This window comes from Opisthocomus hoazin, chromosome 2, assembly GCF_030867145.1.
Source record: "Opisthocomus hoazin isolate bOpiHoa1 chromosome 2, bOpiHoa1.hap1, whole genome shotgun sequence".
Lineage (NCBI taxonomy): Eukaryota > Metazoa > Chordata > Aves > Opisthocomiformes > Opisthocomidae > Opisthocomus > Opisthocomus hoazin.
The window spans coordinates 132,581,574-132,602,762 of NC_134415.1; the positions used below are offsets into that span (position 1 = coordinate 132,581,574).

The 21,189-nt window shown below is 45.9% G+C and overlaps 1 protein-coding gene across 1 annotated transcript in view; it reads right to left on the reverse strand.

Annotated features, from left to right (window-relative positions):
- The window catches only part of IFT172 (intraflagellar transport 172), a 39,681-nt gene that overhangs the window by 13,469 nt on the left and 5,023 nt on the right, over window positions 1–21,189 (reverse strand). The window contains exons 6-28 of the mRNA XM_075415171.1: window positions 20,987–21,066; window positions 18,370–18,457; window positions 17,320–17,534; window positions 17,100–17,223; window positions 15,924–16,019; window positions 15,144–15,305; window positions 13,382–13,435; window positions 12,756–12,859; window positions 12,000–12,085; window positions 11,373–11,485; window positions 8,127–8,294; window positions 7,619–7,755; window positions 6,680–6,787; window positions 6,060–6,144; window positions 5,633–5,725; window positions 5,231–5,308; window positions 4,603–4,851; window positions 2,715–2,793; window positions 2,205–2,325; window positions 1,664–1,808; window positions 1,497–1,586; window positions 1,000–1,097; window positions 29–164 (exon numbers count right to left, since the gene is read on the reverse strand). Of these exons, the coding sequence (XP_075271286.1) occupies window positions 29–164; window positions 1,000–1,097; window positions 1,497–1,586; window positions 1,664–1,808; window positions 2,205–2,325; window positions 2,715–2,793; window positions 4,603–4,851; window positions 5,231–5,308; window positions 5,633–5,725; window positions 6,060–6,144; window positions 6,680–6,787; window positions 7,619–7,755; window positions 8,127–8,294; window positions 11,373–11,485; window positions 12,000–12,085; window positions 12,756–12,859; window positions 13,382–13,435; window positions 15,144–15,305; window positions 15,924–16,019; window positions 17,100–17,223; window positions 17,320–17,534; window positions 18,370–18,457; window positions 20,987–21,066 (2,709 nt within the window). The remainder of the gene's footprint in view (window positions 1–28; window positions 165–999; window positions 1,098–1,496; window positions 1,587–1,663; window positions 1,809–2,204; window positions 2,326–2,714; window positions 2,794–4,602; window positions 4,852–5,230; window positions 5,309–5,632; window positions 5,726–6,059; window positions 6,145–6,679; window positions 6,788–7,618; window positions 7,756–8,126; window positions 8,295–11,372; window positions 11,486–11,999; window positions 12,086–12,755; window positions 12,860–13,381; window positions 13,436–15,143; window positions 15,306–15,923; window positions 16,020–17,099; window positions 17,224–17,319; window positions 17,535–18,369; window positions 18,458–20,986; window positions 21,067–21,189) is intronic.

A 21,189-nucleotide genomic window follows, 5' to 3' on the forward strand; every position in this document is an offset into this window, starting at 1 on the left:
TTGATCCCCTGCCATGAGATGCACTCACATTGCCGAGGTGCAGGTGGGTATCACTGAGTAAGTCCTTGTGGTACTTGGCCACTAGGCAAACCATCTCATCATACATCTTACACTTCTTGTACATGGTGATGGCCAAATCCGGTTCTTTCACAGTGATATACAGCCTGGGAACACAAGCACATTCGAATGGCTCAGCCAAGGACATGACCAGTCCCTCTAGTCTCTCTGCATCCTGCCCAGCTGGAGTCAGGTCCTACGCACACTGCCAAAAGGCAAGACTGCTGTGTAGGATGACTTTTGTGGGCTGCAAGGCTGAACACTGCTTAGACAGAGCCCTTCTGCTATGCCACCATCAGCTGCAGAGAGCAAAGTTATTCTCTCCATCCTCACATGTCAACCTGAGTTGTGACTTAGAGGGAGCCTCTGGGCTTCCGTGACCTGTTCTCATCTTGGCCTCCAACCTGAGGCTGTCAGTCCTGTTGGGATGGTAGCATGACAATGTCAGCTCCACTTACTCATATAGGCCAGCAGAAAGATTAAATCCAATGTGACCTCACCAGCTGTAATGCCCCCTTTCACAGACTGGGCATCCTTGAGATCAGGTACCATGGCATCAGATACACAGCTGTGTTCATCCCTGTAACTACTAACCTTATTGTGTTGTTATTATTCTAGAAGTGATAACATTAGTAACATGGATGGGAAACACTCCACTTTCCATAGCTCATCCTCAGCTGACCGTGACAGATCAGATGTAGCACTCTGCAGTGGTGAAAAGCCTTGCCATATTTTCTCTGCTACATGAGACAGCTGCACCCCACTTGGACCTCTTCCTATGAACTCTGAAATATCAGCTCTAGGTCTCCATGTGTGGAGAGAGCACCTCTAACCTTTCCAAACCCTAGTCTCAAACTCTACTCCCACCCCAGGAAAGGGATCCTCCTCACTACAGCCATTTATTCAGGGCTCTCTTGGACTAGTACCAAGGAAGATGCTCACCTCTCTGCTTCTTTGTACTTGCCCTGCTTCTCCATCTCTTGGGCCTGGGTTATATAGTGCACAGACACATCTTTCTGACTCATACACTTGACTGCCAGCTGCCAAAAGGAACACACATGGAGAAACTACAGCACACTGCACAGCAATTTCTTGATACATGGTAGTGAAACAGAAGGGGAAAACCAATCTTTTTCCCATTACAAACAGGTGTGTATGCTATATGCTTTGCAGAGAACGGGTAGTCATTTGTCACTGTGATCAAAGCACACAGGACCAGCCCCCCTGAGAGTGCTATTTGTGTTACAGGCACACCCACACAGGGCTGGGCACAGACAGGACGTGAAAATCAGGGACTGGCGACTGGATGCCCCTACATGCGTCCTTTGGGAAGAGTGGTTGTTGATCACGTGTCGGTGCACAAAGCACCACCACCTCCTGATGAAAGACACTTCACCAAGTGGGGTGAGGTCCCCAGGAGCTTTGGCTTCTGACTCTACCTTGTGAGCCTGTTCCCAGAGCCCGGCCTGTGTGTACATGTCAATGGCATCCTTGATCTGGTCTCCTTTGATGTACAGCTCCTCTGCAACCTGTATGGAAATGACCATACTCAGCAGTTCCAAGGGACACACACAGCAGCAGCAATGATTGTGGTCTGTGGCCTCACCTGATACTCCTGTAGAGCTGCATAGTGCTGGGCAATCTTGAGGTAATATTTGGCTGCTGTCTGTTTGTCCTGCAAGTCCAAAATGTAGATGGCCTTCTTCCATTGCCGGGCTCCCAAGGCTGCCTCAATGGCCTTAATCGAGCACCTAGCATCAAAACCATAACTCTTTACAGCCAGCCAGCAGCCATCTCCCCCAGCTGAGTTAAGCCAGGGAGACCAAAGTGGTCTGCTTTTGACTCTTCTTTCTGGGTTAGAGCAGCAAAAAGGATCTGAATAACTGGCAAAGCTAAGGGGAAAGAAAGAAGGAAGAACTAGGACAGCAGGAAAGAATAATCAGGGATGAAAGACTTTGGGAGAGATGTGGGAAGGCATCCATGGTCAGGGCCAGTAGAGACTGCACATAAGCACCAGGGGCACTGGCAAAGTGGGGTCAAGGGGGCTTACCCAGGCAAAACCCCCAGCTGATTTAAGCAAACTATATCAACTTCATCACTTGACAGGTTATACTGCTGCTGGTTATACAGCCATCACCTTCCCCCACCTGGCTTCAATATAATGGTTAATGGCAGCATCCAGCTGTTTCTGCTGCACCAGATGGTCTCCCCAGGCCTCCTCCAGCTTCACAACTTCTGCAGGAAACGCCAGGCGAGCCAGCTCCACTGCTGTAAGGGGACATGATAGCTGTTACACTGAATCCAGGAAGGAAGCAGAACTGTGAGGCAAACAGGAGCCTTGGGAGGGGAATGGTGACTGTCTAATCCACTCCAGCTCCAATGGGCTACCCAGCAATCTGGACCCTGTGGAGAGCTGGACCAAATCCATGCTGGTGAAATCAGCATGACCAAGGCCTTGGGAAAAGGATGCTGTTCTGGGACTGCGTGTGCAGGTCCAAATATGTGAAAATACATACATTGAATGAGATGATACATGGAAGTGTCAGAGCATCTAGGCACCTCCAGGCCCCAGGGCAATAGCTCATACTGCCACCAGGCCAGAGTACCCAGGCTCCTGCTGGGGATGGATGGGGGGAGGAACATATTTAGCACAGTACCTTTCAGGAAGGCACTGCCCTTGCAATAGCACTCCAGAGCCTTCCGTGGGTTCCCAACCTTCTCGAACAGGTCTCCAGCCTAATGACAAATACAAGCTGCCAGTTTCCAGAGCCACTATCTCCCCACACCATCATGTACCCTATCAGTCCCATGTACAGAGCTTGTCAGTCCTGACACACAGACTTCTCCATCAGCTATGCCTTCGCCACGAACCAAGAGCATGGGGATAAAGGGAACTTCTACGGAAGACTGCATCTGCTGAGACCATTCTCCTCTCTGCCAATCGACATAGCCCAAGTGTTCTTCTGGGGTATCATCTTCTAACAAGGTAAGAGTTTTTGAGACAACTTCCCTTTTCTGCATAGTGCCTGGTACAGCAACAGCCTTTTCTATGACCATGGCCCCTAGGAGTTCTGCTATGCAGATGATCATATGAGAGCTGTGGGCATGAGTAGTGAAGGATGAAGCTCAGCCTCTTGCAGCAGGTTTTACCCTGTAGGAAAGAGTGGTGGACAACAGGGTGGGATGACACTCAAAGCCTGTAGAACTTAGGACATAATATAAGAAAGGCCATCCTGACAGCCCAAAGATTCATCCTCTCCAGTATATGAATGGTGGCGAAAGCACATGTCTAGAGAAAGACTGTAAGAACAGAGCAAGTATACACCAGCCTTTCCTCCTTTCTATCTATCTGACAGTCTGCATCGCAGAAGATTCCTGAGTTTGTGTAATCATGTCCTCACATCATCATATTTAATGGTTTTTGACAGACACTGCCTCCATGATTTGTCTAATCACTTTTGGACCCATTATACTTTTGGTAACAAAACATCTGGCAGCAATGACTCTTTCAACTGAAGGCTTAAGAGAAGGTGACGGATTTGGAAAAGCACAAAATTCTCTTGGGTCAAAATTAAATAGCCAGAAAATGCTGAAGGTAAAGCGAGACCAGAGAAATGTAATTTAAGCAGATAAAACAGATCACCAAAAAGCACTGGTTTTTTTTTTCACACAACACATAACTGAACTGGGTAACTCATAGCCAACATTGTAGATCAAAAAGTACAGATGGTTCAAACAATAATTTGACAAGCTCAGGCAAGTAAAACCAATCAAGAGCTCTTCAACATAAAACTGTACAGGTATGCTATAGTCTGAAAACTGCTGGAAACCATGAAAGTACACTAGGGGAAGTACCACCCTATATTTGCATGCTCTGTTCTTTATATTCCTTTCTTAAACATCTGCAAGAGGCCACTGTTGGCCAGGATACCAAGTTGTACACTGGTGAGACTCAGCATTGCCTTCTTACATTAACATAATTATATGTGAAAACACCCCTTTGTTTTAAAACTGCCACCTAACAATAAGTAGTTACCAATTTTTTGTGTTATTAGACACAGAATAATCACTTTCCTTCCCTATGATATTCAGGGTTCTACAGATTGTCTCTATAACCTTCTTCGTTTTTTCCCTTTAGGCTATCCTTATACGAAAGCTGTACCATCTTTTTTTATTCTACTAAGAGGAAGCACTGTACATTTTCACAGTGCTGTTGCATTTTCTGTTTGATCCACAACTCCTTTCCTGTTGGTTCCTATCTTCCCAAGGGCCTCCTTGACTATCACTGAACACTCAGCTGATGTTTCAGAGACATGTCGTCAATGACTTGTGATCTTTTTCCTGACTAATAACAGTAATTCTAGACCTCACCCGTGTATAATGGATGCAGTTAGGATTTCCTCCCAAATGTTAACTACAAATTTATCAACACAGAATTATATCTGCTACCTTCCAGCTCAGTCCCCCTGTATCTCACAGACACAGACTACAGATTAAGAGCTTTGATGTGACTAAGAAGCAAGCCCAACGGGGTGGGCCACTCACCTGTTCATACAGTTCCCCTCTGATTAGTGCTGTTGAAACCCTGTTGATGACATCCCCATTGGTCAGGAGTTCATCCCTGCTCATGGCCAGCCGTGCTGCTTTGGCTGGCAGCCCTGTCCGCAGATATAAGCTGATGGCTGCCAGGTAGTCACCCTGTCCCTCTTGGACCTCTCCAGCCTTCTCTTCCTGCTGGGTATCTAGCAGCCACTGGTAGTAACCCCGGCGCAACTTATCCAGCATTGGGTGTCCCTGTTGAGAAATGCAACATTGGTTGACCTGGGCAAGGCAAGATGTTGTCCTGCTCATCCTGCAAGCTCTGAACAGCTAGTTCATGGCACCAGACCCCTTGGTGCCCAGTTAACAGAAACTACAGTGCCAGCCCTGTGTACCACTGCATCACCCATTCTTTTTCGAAGCCCTAGATAGTCCTAAACCAATTGCAGCAGCTTTTCTCCCTCATTATTCACCCAGGTCTGTACTTACATCAGTGCAACCTTCCCTTCTGCTTGGAGCCCCTCCAAGGGGGCTGACAGGGCAGGTGAAGAGAACCCAAACCTTGAATGGACTCCCAACCAGAAGACTTATCAAGAAAGCCCAGCTCATAGTCCAGTGCAGCTATATTCTGTACCTTGGCCTCGGCAACCACAATACATTCATCCCACATGTGCAGCTCCTGGTACATGTCCATGGCCTCCTCTGTGGCGTTCTGTGTCAGAGAGCAAAGTGTCAACCTGAAGGCTCCATTTAGCATACACGTTGCCATTGAGGTCTCATAGTGGGCAGGCTTAGAAGTGCAGAAAACACTGGAAAAGGTGTACTGTTCCCTTTACACGGATATACATCCTCCCTTACCCTCTTCACACACCTCAGGGCAATCCTATAACTTGGAACAAGAAATATCTTCTATTTCGGGGCAAAAACTCTTCTCCCAGGAATAAGCAATCTCTTCCTTTTCTCTTTCACACCGGGGCACAAACCTCCCTGCTCAGAAACAAAGGAGACCTTTTCTGCTCCTGGTTTGTTTACTCACTTGTTCCAGGAAGATCATCTCTGCCAGCTTGTAGTTCTTGTCTAGCATGGCCAAGCGGGCACGCACCAGATAATGGTCTGTACCATCCCCGCCCTGCAGACAACATTAGTTAGCTCAATCAGTTTGCTGAGTGCAAGAAAAGGCTCTGCAATGATACAAGGGAGGTGATTGCAGGTGGGGTCTGTGTCATTACAGAAACTAAAGAAGACAGACGAGAATCACAAAAGTGACAAGACAGGAGCAATATGGAACAGCTAGGCAGAAGAGGGACCTGGCGGCCGTGGATGAAGGATTACATCAGCAGTTTCTGCATGACCAGGTACTGGTCTGTAGCAGGGTACTGGTGAGCATGGACACAGAAGATAATGTGTATGCAAGTGTTTACAGGAAAGCAGCTGCACTGCACAGCAGAAAAAGTTTGACTTACGTGCTCTTGAGCTGCCTTGTCAGCAATGGTATTGGTTTCATGCAGAAATCGAGCCTTTGCCATGTTGCCCAGAGCTGCAAAGCACCTGGAAAGAGCAAAGCAGTTAGTCAATAACTGGGTTTTGTTGCCCACTTTTGGTCCAAGAAAAGAAAATCAGAACCTGGGCAGCAGACCCAGCTCTGCAAGCTGGAGAGGTGGGGTAGCTCTGCTTCAAAAGAAGGATTTTGCCACGGCCTATGTTCAGATGTGCCCTCTAGCCCTGCTCCATGGGAGAAACCATGGACATGACCAGTGCTTCTGGTTCACTTCCCCAGACTTCAGAGAAGTGCTGAGCTTGTCCATGTCTGTCAGCTCCCTGAAGCCTTGCTATACACTGCTTTGGGTTGCCATCAGCAAAAATTAATGCTACAGAGCGATACCTTTCTGTCCCCAGTTCTTGCATTACTGTCTCGGGTGAAAGGGCAAAGTTATTGCCTGGAAGAGAGAACACTTAATTCTCCAATGCAGTGAATCTTCCAGGTCCCATAAAAAGTCACGTCTTTAGTTAGACCCTGGTTTCTGTGAGGGATTCAGCAAAGAGAGTATTTAAGCCAGAAAGATATTATAGCTCCTTCCTTTACCTCTCTGCAATGTGCAGCTGTCTAGCTTCCAAAGCCAGTCTGCTTAGAGTCTTCCACATGGCTTCAGTCTCTGTGGACATTTCCAGTGTCTCCAAAAATGCAGCAGCCCTTGAGACAGAGAGATTGGCAGACTTTCTTTCAGTAACAGAAGAGCTCTCTGAGGAAAATCCTAGGCTGAGACAGGAGCTTCCTAACAAGAGCTGCACTGAAAACAAAGCAAGCTGGCTGTGACCAGTTCTGAAGAAGACTGTATAACACAGCACCTGACATACCAGGTTAAAATCAGAGATCTAGGCGATCCCTATCTGTGTTAAGGTACTCAGAGGCATATGACCAGCAGAAGGTCATAGCAGTGTGGGGCAAGTGCAAAGTGTTGTGTCTGAAGCAAGCCCTTGGTGCAAAGAAGTCTCTTAAGTGGAAACAGTGCTAGGAACATGTGAAATTCTCTTCCCTGCTGAATTTTAAAGCCCTATAACAAAGTCAGCAGTGCCCAGGAGGCTACCATGACTGCTCCAGGCCGTGTTTTCACTCCGCACAGCTCCCGAAAGTTTCCATGACACTGTCACCATCACTGGAGGGGCAGCAGCAAAAGCACCTGAGCACCACTTCACATTTGGCTGCTACGAAAGAGACACTTATTCACTGCAGTTAAGTGAAAACTGCCTGCAGTGAATTTCTGTCAACGGGACCAGACTGGCAGTCTCTTGTGCTGCTGAGTTTGAAACCACAGAGCTGTGAGCATGAAAAAGCTGAATATTCACTCCTGAAGGACTCTGCTGCACATTATAGCCAGACCTGGCACCAACTTCATGCTCAGAGCCTTAATTTCAACTCTGTATGGAAAGTGGCGCTGCTGTAGTTCATGGATTGCACACTCTCAGATGTCTGTAATGTGAAGTGGGCTACCTGCCATCACCATGTGGGGTATCTAGCACTTACCTGTGATAATCTCCATCATCAACGGCAGTTCCAAACTCTATGAGGCCTTCGTCCAGGGTGTAGGACACAGTGTTCACCCCTTCAGATACTATCACTTCAGTCTTTCCATCATTCCGTTCCAAGTCTACAATATCCCCCTGGAAAAAGTACCAGCTATCAACACTCCCATGTTGTCCTAAGGTATGTGGGGTAGCAGAGATGTGAGGACAGCACTGTGACAGCTCTGCTGATTAAAGTTCTGCTGAATGAGCTCACACTGAGCAGACATCGTCCTTATATCACCAGATGGATGGAAAAAGCCACTGAGCAGCTCCTTGCTATATTAACTATCTCCCTCTTCTGCCAGAAATGCCTGCCACAAAGTTGACACATCAGCTCATATTTTGTCCAGAACAAACTAGCAGTTCCCTTCCATCTCCCTTCTGCAATACCACCCTGACTATTCCCACACACGCAAGAAAGAAGTAACAGAAACCGCTGGAGGCAGTCAAAGCCTCCAAAGTTTTACCTTCAGAGGAAACATGGTGACTCGCTCTGGAGCATCGATGTTATACCAAATGCAGAGGCTGCTTCTGTTCTGAGCCACCACCACATCACTGCCCGGGACCCACTGCACATAGGAGCAATAGTTCAAAATGGTAGTCTTGGTGCTGCTTTCAATGTCATAGAGCTGCAGCTAGAGGGGGGAAGAGTTAAAAAAGGCTCAGCTGGGCTCATGGCTGGGCTACGAGCTCACATGGACATGACACGAACGCCTGAGAAAGCATCTTGTAAACAGATATTACCAACTAGGAATGAGACTTATTCCAAGATATGCAGCCCAAACTCCCACACTGTCGTTTACACACTTTACTATCCAAGACTTAAGACCTTTTTAACCCTTGCAGTACTTTAAGCAGCATGCTCAGATCCTGCCTTACTTATTGCTAGTCACGTATGTATATAAACCAGAATACACCTTGTGCTACTTCAGTTCCCTCTCAGCTGCAAAGGTGGAACAGGAGAATGGCCTCTTAAGTCCTTCATGCAAAGAAACTGAGGGACCAAGAAGGGCCTTTGCAGTTCTGGGCTGAACTGTTCATCCTAGGTGGAGTTCTACTGGAAGAACTGTTGCAAATAAGGTGAGAGGATGTTTGTTTTTAGAATACATTGCCCTAGAACAAACCTCACAATATGGAAGGTGTAACCTGACACAGGGCATAACAAAGATGTATGATGCCTTGTAACTCAAGAGTCCTACGGTATATCTGCTCCTTGTCATAACTGTACTCATCTAGCAAAGATGAGAAAAAGAAGAGAGAATTGTGCTAGTCTCATGACATACCAGTCAAAAGAGAACAAGAAAGTCCCTGTTTCAGTCTGTGTTTGGGTCGATGTAGTTTGAGAGTTAGCATGACTAGGCCGCTTAAGCAAAACAGTTAGCATAACTGGACAGGCCGCTGGAAAGGACAGCTAAGAATAACAACTGAGAAAGTTCTGATAGTGTACATGATGTGGGTTAGCAAAAACAAGATGTGTTCAAGGACATGGAGGCGGCCTGTTGCTATTAGCGTTAGTGCATAGTTACCAATCATAAGGGAATATGGGGTGCGTGAACAGCGCGTGATTTATGTCTGTAGCCTATCCGAATAAGCGTGATCGCATGTGCAGATATGAAAAATTTATATAACCATGCAAGCAGACCAATAAATCAAATCAGCTGTGCATTGTATCAATGTGTGAGATTCATTCCTGTCCCTGCATGGATGCTGAAACTTGGCAAGTCTGTATCAAACTAGTTGGAGAAATACGTACAGACATAGCTTAGGAGAATCATGGTACTATCTGATTTAGGCTGGTGGCAGTATTTAATAAAGGAGCTGTCTATGTAGCCTCGAGAGGCCTGAAAAGGAGCCAAAAAAGGCAACAGCAATCTTGATGATACTACTGTCTCTTGTTGAGACAGTAATTAGAGGACCTAAATATGAACTGAACAAGACTGCAGAAATAAATATAAGAAGATATACTGCTGGGAAAGTTCTCTCTTCTCATATGATAGGTCATCTACAGCTTTGTGGAAGTGTACTTACAAATCACTTATAAATAGAAGCCTGTTTCCTCTCGTGAAGGCTGCACTCACTGCTAGTACCTTTCTGAAGAGTATCAACACAGCAGAGCCCAAACAGAAGCCCTTGCTACTGACAGCGATTCAGTCTCCATTGTAGTGAAGGTCTTTCTTGATTGATATGTGAAAGTAGTGTGCTAAAGAGCTACAGACATGGAATGATCCTCCAATAATCAAGAAGGTCTTGATCAGAGGCACTCTAATGCAGATGCACGCATTACATCTTTTGCAAATCCACATTGGGCTTGCTCCTTCTATTTCTCTGGAATAGAATAAGATCATAGAACTAGAACGTAGATTCAGCTGTGTAAACACAGCTGTATTAAGAAACCATACAATCGGTATTTTGCAATTGGGATAGCAATTAATTGTATGGATTGTATCAAACACAATTTACAAAAGAAGATGAGACGACCCTGAAACCAGCAAGGGAGAATTCTATGAAGACAGAAGAATAGAAAGAACTTAATAAATGATGTACTCAAACGAACTGAACGGTTGCTTAGAAACTTATGAAGATTCTAGACTTGATGTAATCGGTTTAATAAATGTATATAAACTGGTCTAGCGAGTTAAGCTTTGCCACTCACTGAGGTGATGGCCCAACTCTGAGTTGTGAATAAAGCAAAACCTAGTGTAACCCACTCGTGTGAGGATAAAATTTTTAACAATACTTCACCCATCCTTGGCCTAAAGAGAGGTACAGTCAACTTGGAAATATTCTACTGCAGACTGACAGCCCCCAACTGGATCTGAACTCTGGAGCAATTAAAACCATCCTGTGATGAGCTGCAGTGCTATAGCTGGGGTCTCCCACAGCATCTGGGACACCTGCACAGAAATTCTGGATGTGAATTACACCATTGTCAAGAAGGTCATGTTCTCAGGACACTCTTGTGGCAAGAGGAGCAAATGAAGTTAAGCAGTTAAGGAGCCTTACATTCATAACAATGAAAAAGGCTTGATAGTGACCTGAGTGGAACTGTAATACAATTGATAAATACATCTTCTTGTCTGCTGCAGTGAGCTTCCTCAGCTGTATCTGCACAATTGAACTAAACATGGCTAGGACATGAGGTGAGTGCCTGCACATCATTATCTGTAGTGTGAAACCATTACCTTGATTTTCGGCATAGTTTTGTCCTGGGCTTACTAGTACTCTCCCAGATAACATTCAGTCATGGTCTGGGAATCAGCACAAGCCAAGGGCCATAACAAACAAGGTGTTTGGTTGTGACTATGCAGTTTTAGAGACTTAGAGAGTTCATCTTACAGACATAAGCCAAGCTGTTGCAGAGAACACCTTTTTTTAATTTACATGTTTAAGTGCAACGTTAGGGTCCTCATCCTGAGACTAACCCACTTGTCTCCATCGCACAGCAGAGTCTATTATTTTCATTTTCAGGTGTGATGAGATGGAGCAAGATGACTAGTAACCAACTTCAGAATTAGCTATGACTCAAGACCAAACATGCAATGCTGCCAGCTCACGCAATCTGAACATGGTCTATCTTTCTCAAAGGATTGGTCAAAAAAAAATGAATACTCCAGATGTGTTTCTCGCCTCCCTCCCTCCTTTCAGGCATATCTGTCTTTACCTCTCCCCAGACATGCCACCTTGCCACACTCCCCCAGATGCGTCTGCCTCACCCTCATCTTTTTGTCCCTGAAGAGTAGTTTGTGGCCTGTTTCATTCAGCTCCAGCCAATCAATCTTGCTGTCATGGCTGACAGTGCCAGCATTGTAGCCACCAACAAGGTCCACTTGGGAAGAAAAGAAAGGAAACAGTGTAAGTACCTGATGTGCTCCCAAAGTGCTGAGCATTCAATGCTGTTCCATGGGGATCAGGTGCCTAGGACCTAATTAGGGCAGGACTCTCTGACAAACACACTGTGACATGAAAAGCAGACTGCAGTGACATTTTATCGAGATGCCTTATCAACAGCAGTAACTTCTTCCACCCTTCTGTGAGCGTGCACTTATCACAGGCAGTGCAGGCAGCAATATCATCACGCTGAACTGCACAGAATCTCAGGTCCAGGACACAGTCACAGCTACCCCATAGCTGTGTCCACACCAGGCAAACTGCCAAAAGCACGACAGCCTGGTCTCTAGTGGTCTGCTGCCAAGCAAAGCAAATGTGAAGAGGGCCTTCAGAAATCTGCTGCTTGGCAGAGTGAATGCAAAGAGGACCTTCAGGGATACGCTGCCTGGCACAGAAAATGCAAAGGAATCAGGAAGGCTGGCAAAATACAGGGGAGGGAGGTTTACGTTCACCTGTTGCTATAGTCTTCATGTCTATCAGATAAGCCAGTCTCTTGTTCTCCTCCACGCCTCTCTGCTGTCTCTCATTGATACGGACACTATTATTTGAAGGAAATGATGACTGTTACCTTTACTACTCTCTACATTCACAGGACTGAATCACATAGTCCCTCCCAGACTTACCTGCAGTCTCCCCAAGCACATGGAACCTCCTGCAGTTCTTTGACCTGTGACTCTTGCACAGTACCTACGGCTGCCTCAACTGAGAACAAGCCTTTCTGATTGATGGCTTCACTCCGGAAGCTGCCCCTCTGGAACCAGGGTCCCCAACAGCAAATTAGTTATGCTGCTTCCACTTCTGAGCAGCCCCTGATCCTCCCTTCTCTCGAATCAGAAAACGGAGTATGGTTTTTCAGAGGGACAGAGGAAGTGCTGCTGGCATCCAGAGTCACTGATAATGCTGTACTAGGACCAGCTGGATACAGAGATGCCTGAGTACACGCACAGCAGGTCCCTCTTCAGCAACAGCCAAGTCAGGCTTCAGTAAGCATGTATCAGACAAAAATGTGCTCTTATGCATCTAAAACTTTATAACCATTAAGTGTAACTTACCAGTTAAACCCCACCCCTGGTTGCTGTCAGAAGCAGATTAGTCAGATCCCAGTCTCTGGGGACTGTGTTCTACAGAGTGGAACACTTCCTAGTGCATATATCTGAGGTCACTCACAAAATGCCTGTAGTGGCCACACAGGCGGGTGTAACACTTACCTGACAAGATGGGGGTTCATGAACTCTGTGCGGACGGACCCTAGAATGTCATTGCTTCCATATTCCACCAGTGTCAGCTCCCCAGCATTAAAGATCATGCAGACCTGAAGGTGAGAGTGAAATACTCTTACAGAAAAGCCAGGTAAGCACACATACCTACCAGTGAGGTCTGGGCAAAAGAACTCTACTACACACAAGTCTAAATTCAAACCCTCTGGGATGGATAAGGAATTGTCCTTGGCTTCCTGTTGTGACTGCCAGCTTTTCCTCAGGGTTGGGGATTTTAGTTCTGGGCCTATCAGTCCTGCAGGAGCCAAGCTGTCACTCTGACAGCTGTATTCTGTACCTCTAACATCCTCTCTGGCTGTTGCTCTTTTATTGCTCCTCTCTCCTATAGGGTTATGACGTGTATAACTTGACAGTCCACACACTGAGTTTGTTCTGTACCCGGCATGTGGAAAAGGCAAGTATGCTGAGGAAGCAGATCAGGATCTGCATGGAGAGGGTAAGTCCAGGAAACTGCTGAGAAACAGGGTTTTCCAGAAGTGCAGCTGACACTTTTTCTGCCAATGCACACACAGCTTTACTCACCATCCATGGGTAGCAACCTGTCCCATCCAACTTACATTCTCATTGTCGAAGAAGAACTTCTCATTCCCTCCAGATCCTTGCCAGGCTACCTACAAAGCAATGGCATGGAGTGAGCAAATGCCAGGCTCACAGGTCCTGCAGGGGACCAGGTTGCAGGCATTGTGGTCCACTGTCCACTTCTCAACACCCACAACAGACAGCAAGAATTACACTGCAGAAGGGATCATGTTCCAGCACTTCAGCTGTCAACACTGTTGTTCAGTCATTCTCAGTCTGCAGGTTCCTCACTTCCCTCTCCTTTCTTTAACCTCTGCTTCAGACTCCTGTTCTCTTCCTGTATTATCTTATTGCCTTCTGGACAAGAGGCCTTTATGTGACCATTGTACTCCCTCTAGCCTGTTCTTTCACAGGCACTTCTCCACCCTCCTCAGACTAACTTTATTCTATAAAGCACCCCCAACAGCCCTTTCGCCTCTGGAAATCTTCTCCACAGAATCAGTGCCACCATTTGTAACGGCGGAATCTCCACACCACTTGTAGCTGAAACCCTTCTTTTTTGGGGTCATGTTAGCAATGATGATCAGCATAGTACCAGTGGGGGACCAACTGATTTGGAATTTGAGAAGAGCACTAGATAATACAATAGTTACTGTGATGACAACAGGCAAGCAGTCAGAGAAGCAGAAAACTGAAAGCCAAGACTGCAGCTGTTATCTTCCCTCCTTGAGCAAGAGCTACAAGTCACTGCTTCAACAAAACTCCAGTAAGACACCAAGATGGTAAATGAACTACCTGCAATCCTGTTCTTTATAAGAAGTGGGTATAGCTGTGCAACCGAAAGAAAAACTCCTCTGTGCAGTATGACATAGAGAAACCTGGGAGATTTAGTCTGGCCAGATTTTCAGTTGGATTACCAAGTATCAGTATCATTCAACTCAAATCTGTAGTCAGGAGCTAGATCGATTAGCACACCATTAGCCTGTTTAAAAGTATATGATATCTGTGTGAACAAAGCAAATACGTCCTGAAGCCTATTTAATACTTTTATCAAACACTAACCTACTGCCTGTGTTCTCCAGGCTTGGCACAGACTCGGCTCTCAGTACACTATGAGGCTTAGAATATGGACAGTTCTGTATGAATTGTTTGGTATGAAAAATGACACTGGCATAAGCTGTGGTACTGTAGTCACAAATAGGTTTTTTGGGGTTTTTTTGTTTGTTTTTTTTTTTAAACATACTAAGATTCATACATTTACATCTGGAATGTACATATGTACAGAATCCAGTTTTGGGCTGCCCAGTACAAGAAAGATACTGATAAACTGGAGCAAGTTCAGCAGAGTGCCATCAAGATGGTTGGGGCTGAAGCACTTGAACTGTGAAGAGAGACTGAAGGAACTGCGCTTCTTCAGCCTGCAGAAAGGAAGGCTTGAGACCTCTAATAAGGTGATGCCAGGCTTTTTTGGCAGATGCACAGTGAAAGGGAGAGAAACGGTCATAAATTAAAACAGCGATTCCAACTAGACTTAGGAAAAAAAGTTTTCCCTCATGAGGATAGTAAAGCATTAGAACAGGGGACCAGAGCAACTGTGGGATCTGAGCAATGACATCTGAATTTAATACTGACCTTTCTTTAGGTAGGAAGTTTGATAAGAGACCTCCCAAGGTCCCTCCCAACCTCATGTGGTCTATGATTCTTTGAAAATAGAGGTATTGTTCTCATACAGAAAACATATTCTTTGAGTTACAAAGTTAAGCATTTGAGACTCAAGAAATGCCACAGATTTTCCAGTACCTCACTGAGCTTGTTGGAGGTGACATCACCCAGCAATAATGTGTCTGAGGTATGGGCCACCAGATATCTCTCTTTCCCTAAGATCTTCACCTCATCAATCTCATAACCATACTGAGATTTCAACACAACTCGAGTTCCTGTTGAGAGGTTCTTCACAATGACCTAGGGAAAGCGGGAAAAAGCAATATGACACCATGCACAGAGGAAGAACACAGACTTCTTGCTCCATGGAAGATTATGCAACAGATGATACTTGGGTATTTAGATGTCCCCTCACATCATTTCACACTGCTTTTTAAAGAGAACTTACAATTCCTTTTGTATGGGAGGACAGCTGTAGTAGAAGTGTGGGATTCTCACTTCTGCCGTTTCGAAGTTTCTAGCCTAACTAGAGGACTACTCAGGCCCCTGAGGATGATCCACTCTCTGAGAGTCCTGCTCTCCCTCCACTGACTACTGGGGGGTAGGGGTGCCTAGACTGCTAGGTCACCCTTACTACCTGATTTTGAACGAGGTAAAGTTGGCTGAATTTAAACCACTTAAGGAGCCCACATTTGGCATGAAGGTACCCCACACAAATTCACAAGCTAGGAAATAAACACCATTGTCTTTGCTCTTAGCCAATCTCCACCCAGCCTTGACCCTGTCCCTGGAATATCCCCTATGCCTTCCCAACAAGTTGCTATGAACAAACCGTAGGTGCAGAACTCCAAACCCGCCTAGTTTTAGCAAGCATCTCATTTACATCAAGACACATTACCTCATTGGATATTCTCTTACCTGGCTTGGCCCCACATACGTAATTTCAAATTTATTTTTGTAAATGCTTCTGCGAAGGCAGCAGTCAAATTGTTCAACTCCTCCACACAGGGTGCCCTGAAGAAACAAACACATTGCACACAGTTAGTGAATTCTGTTAAGGAGAGATATTCAAGACCCAACTTACATGAAGAGGACCAGAGGTGAGACAGAAATCCACAGGTCCTGGCTGCTCTGGGGAACAAGGCTCAAGCCCTCAGATGCATGAGGACCAGCCCTATATTGACTTTTTTGAGAGAACAGAAAGAATCAAGAAATTATCAGAGAAACAGAGCTTACCAAATACTGGCACATACATGGCAGAGGAAGAGGAGGGGTTTAAAATCACCTTTATCTTCATTTTCCCCACCATCCTTCTCAGTTTCCCACTTCTCCCTCTCACAGCCTCCCAGTCTCTCCTCCCTTCCAGCAAAATCCTTCCACCTTTCTCTCTTTCTTTATCACTTCCCTATTCCTTTCACAGATCTCCTATCCCTTAGCTCCCTCCCCTTCTCTGCAAGTATTTGTTCACATGTTCAATTCTCTGTCTGAAAATATTTCAAGGACTCTTGATTGTTGACCACAAAAAGATTAAAAAAAAATTAAGGAAAAGTTGTAAATAGCAACCTCCCCAAATCATTTAAGTGCTTTAAAGAGTTATTCAACTTAATACAGAAAGATTTCTGGAAAGATTAAAGAGCTTTAAAGAATTATTTAACTTAATAGAGAAAGGCACATCAAGCTCCAACAGCTGAAAGAAGAAAGACAACTCTAAACTGAAAACACAGCACATAAAAACATAGACTGTAAGTAACAGATCAGTTTCTTCTCACGGGCACTCAGAGGAAAGAACACTCATGAGACTTCTCTGAGAAGCTATGCTTCTGTGAAAAAAAGGAGGACTGCTACTGCCTATGAGCCATTACACAGTCATCCATGGTATTTTACAGCTTCATACTCTGCACACTGCAAATTTGACTGCAGCAGTGTCTCTTGCACAAGGTCTCAGCCTAGGCACCTTGCATCACACACCTAGGCGATGGTGTGACCACTGTCATAAGCCCTCCCTGTACCACAGCACTTTGCTCTCCAGAGCATGCGTAAGACTGTCTCTTGTGCGTAACTCATGGGCTCAGGTTGCTGACTGATGATACAAACCACACAGATCCGTGAACCATCCCTCTTCCATGCTAAAGCTGTGATGGTGTAGAGGTGAGCTATTTCTTTGGGTTTGCCTTCCTCCCAGGCACTGCGGCGTGGGCTCCAGTTCAAAACTCTTAACCTGTGAGAACAGATGAGAAAGCAGAGATATGAAGAACTGTGTATGGTTGAAGAAGAAAGCACTATAAAGAGGAGACTTTACCATCAGGCACCATACCTATCATAGCTGCCAATGACGACAGATTGGCCACCAGGACTGGCAGCTGCTGTGGTGAATTCCTTCTCTGATGAGTCCCGGCTATAGTCATAGGTTTGAATCACGTTGCCCTCCTTCCCATAAGCTACAATCTTCTTATCACAGCCTGCAGCCACAATACTGTTGGAAGCCCAGGCAAGAGCATAAGGAGGACAGGGATGAGTCACCAACTTACCCTGCAACAGACAAAAAAGAACATCCTGAAAGTGTGAATGGCTCTAGCCTCCAACCGGCCTCTGTACTCAGCAAAGAGACCAGTATGAGGCCCTTCCGTAAAGTCTAGTTCATGAGGGTTGCTTTGTCTGCCTGTCCCAGTCTGTATGAAGGTAGACAGAAATGAGAAATGAGAGATGTATCAACTATTGCATTCATTTAACTGGGAAAGAAGAATCATGATGCCAGTAAGAAGACCAGTACCATTAACTAGACTGGGACGCACTCTTACCATAGCAGAGTATATATGGGCTTTCAGCATATCATGGTAGAGAGACACGCTCAAACTGCTGCAGTTGGACAGAAAAGATCTGAGTGAGAACAGCATTCTCTTCACCACAGCTTGAAGCACAGAGACTGCTCCTTTTGGGGAGGAGCAGGAGGCCCAAGAGAAATGCTGGGTGCCTAGAGTATCCTGTCCACAGACAGAGTGTGAACTTGGGATTCAGCATTAACCAGGATAACTATCCATTACTTAGTGACAAGATGACAATAGTTGTTCCCTGGAATTCTACCCATTCAAGCATCATTCTCCTGGACGCTCTAACATCAGATCTTTCCAGACAACTGAAAAGCCTTATGTCTCATATACAGAAACATAACCACTGCACCCGGTGTATTTCAAAGCATCTAGTCACTGTTCTGTCTTCATGAACGCTCCATAAAACCTATGCTAGCAAGCAGAGACTCCTCTTGACTTGCACTCCCTTCATGGCCTGATCCCTTTCCAGAGCTCCTGAGCTGCAGAGTAGGCTATGCAAACAGGAATTTTGCTCATTGAAGAAGGATCTTTGATACCTGTGATTCACCTGAGCCCTCATCATCAAAGAAGAAGCGTACTATGGTTCCATCTGCATGGCCAGACAGGATTCCCTTCCCTGACACACTGCAAAGAAACACAGACAGGATGATGCAATATTGCAGTAAGACTGGCAACTTTATTTTCATAGCTCTGCCCAGAGGAGCCAGTCCCAGGGTCATTGTTGATGTTCCTCATCAAACCAACCTTCACCAAAGACAAGCTGGGTGATGAACACAAGTACCTGTATCAGTGTCTGTAAAAACAAAGCAGACAAAAGTATGGAGAGTGGAAAGGAGAGTAGCCAGTTAAGTATCTTCATCATGTAAAATCACAATAACCATAAAACACAGAGAGGCTAAGTAACCTTAAGTGGAATAATGACTACGCACACAATTTCTTATAGCAAGGTATATCAAACAACCCTTGCATTGGAACTGTTCCAGAAGTGTGGCTGGATATTGTGATGCCAGGAATCCCCAAAAGCAACACAGTTCAGAGAAAAAAACATCTGGACAAACACTCCAGGCCTAAGTCACACATGACACAAAACTGGGAGAAATGGTGGATACACTAGCAGGCTGTGCTGCCATTCAGCGTCACCTGGACAGGCTGGAAAGTTGGGCAGAGAGGAACCTGATGAGGTTCAACAAGGGCAAGGGCAGGGTCCTGCCCCTGGGGAGGAACAACCCCAGGCACCAGTACAGGCCTGGGGCAGACCTGCTGGAGTGCAGCTCTGTGGAGAGGGACCTGGGAGTGCTGGTGGACAACAGGTTGACCATGAGCCAGCAGTGTGCCCTGGGTGCCAAGAAGGCCAATGGGATCCTGGGATGCATTAGGACGAGTGTGGCCAGCAGGTCGAGGGAGGTTCTCCTTCCCCTCTACACTGCCCTAGTGAGGCCCCATCTGGAGTACTGTGTCCAGTTCTGGGCTCCCCAGTTCAAGAAAGATGAGGAGCTACTGGAGAGAGTCCAATGGAGGGCTACGAGGACGGTGAGGGGACTGGAGCCTCTCTCCTATGAGGAGCACTGGAACAGGCTGCCCAGGGAGGTTGTGGAGTCTCCTTCTCTGGAGATATTCAAGACCCGCCTGGACAAGGTCTTGTGCAGGCTGCTGTAGGTGACCCTGCTTCGGCAGGGGGGTTGGACTAGATGACCCACAGAGGTCCCTTCCAACCCCTACTATTCTGTGATTCTGTGATTCTGTGAGAGGCTGAGGGAGTGAGGATTGTTTAGCCTGGAGAAGAGAAGGCTGCGAGGGGACCTAATAAATGCTTATAAATATCTCAAGGGTGGGTGTCAGGAGGATGGGGCCAAACTCTTTTCAGTGGTGCCCAGCGACAGGACAAGGGGCAACGGGCACAAACTGAAGCACAGGAAGTTCCATCTGAACATGAGGAAGAACTTCAGAGGGAACTGAGGGTGACGGAGCACTGGAACAGGCTGCCCAGAGGGGCTGTGGAATGTCCTTCTTTGGAGACATTCAAGACCCGCCTGGATAAGGTCCTGTGCAGCGCACTGTAGGTGACCCTGCTTTGGCAGGAGGGTTGGACTAGATGACCCACAGAGGCCGCTTCCAACCCTGAACATTCTGTGATTCTGTGAAGTCCATTATTGGTAGCATCAATGTCTTGTGTACTTCTTGACACAAGCAGGGAGAAGAGAGCAAGGAAGAATGTAATATACCCAGAAAGAACTCTCTTCAGTGATGATGCAAGTACAGAATACAAATCCTATGAACACTGTAACAATCCAGGAATCATATCTCTGTCTTCTGTTGACTGCAATCCCAGTTTTGTCTTTGATACCATACCCATAACAGCATGAATTGCATTTAGAAATAAGCGGGGGAGAGAGGGGGGGGGAGGACTGGGGGAGTGGGATAGGAGGGCAAATGGGGAAGAGAAGCGGGGGAAAAAAGGGGGGTGTGAAGAGAGAGGAAGAGACAGAGAGGAAACTGAAACCTTCTGGAACAGAGGCAAAGGCAGACAGACTTTGGGGGGATTTCTCAGCAGCAGGAAGTCAGAGTCCTCGACTAGCTTTAGGGTTTTTTTAAAATTCGTTTAGCACTCAAAAAACAGAATGACACCATTTATAAAAGTCCCACTGCTAGGACCACGACATATCTTAATTTTTTTAGATGACGGATACTAAAGCAGTTAAAATGAAATCTTAATGAAAATAATTTTAAATTGCGCTTTTTGGTTATTTTTGTAATTATAGCCTTGTCACAGTTTTGTCTGGCAGAATATTTTTACTTTTTTTTAGCCTTTAAACTTGATTAATGCTAGCAATTAGCTAGATGAAGCTGATAAATTTAATGTTTACAAAGTCATGGATTCAAATAAATCAACGTATGTAAGTAATCTCATGGGGACTTGCATCCTGAAATGTGTTTGAGGGACAACCAAACTGCACAGGCCAGTGTGGCACAGCCAGATATCAGATTTTAGGAAGGAATTCGTTCTGGAAAGCACAGTATTTTATTATCTCAACATGGAACTGACAGCAGAAAGACACTCTGGCAACCTCCCATACTCCCACCAGTTATGCCAGGGCTAACAGAGGGTAGGAGACTGAGCTGAAGCAGTGTAGGCCAAAGGAATGCCATACTCACTTGGAAGTTAGCGAGACCACATAGGAATCTGTCCCATAAATGGTGGAAGACTTGTTGTTCTTTGTATTTGCTAAACGAACCTGAGAAAGAGAATCTGATCAATGTTGCTTCTGTCTGCAGAATGAGGATTTCCCCCAGTATAACACCCGCAGCGGTTTTCCAGTCCATGATCAGCTCCAGAAATCACAGGAAGCTCATTGCTT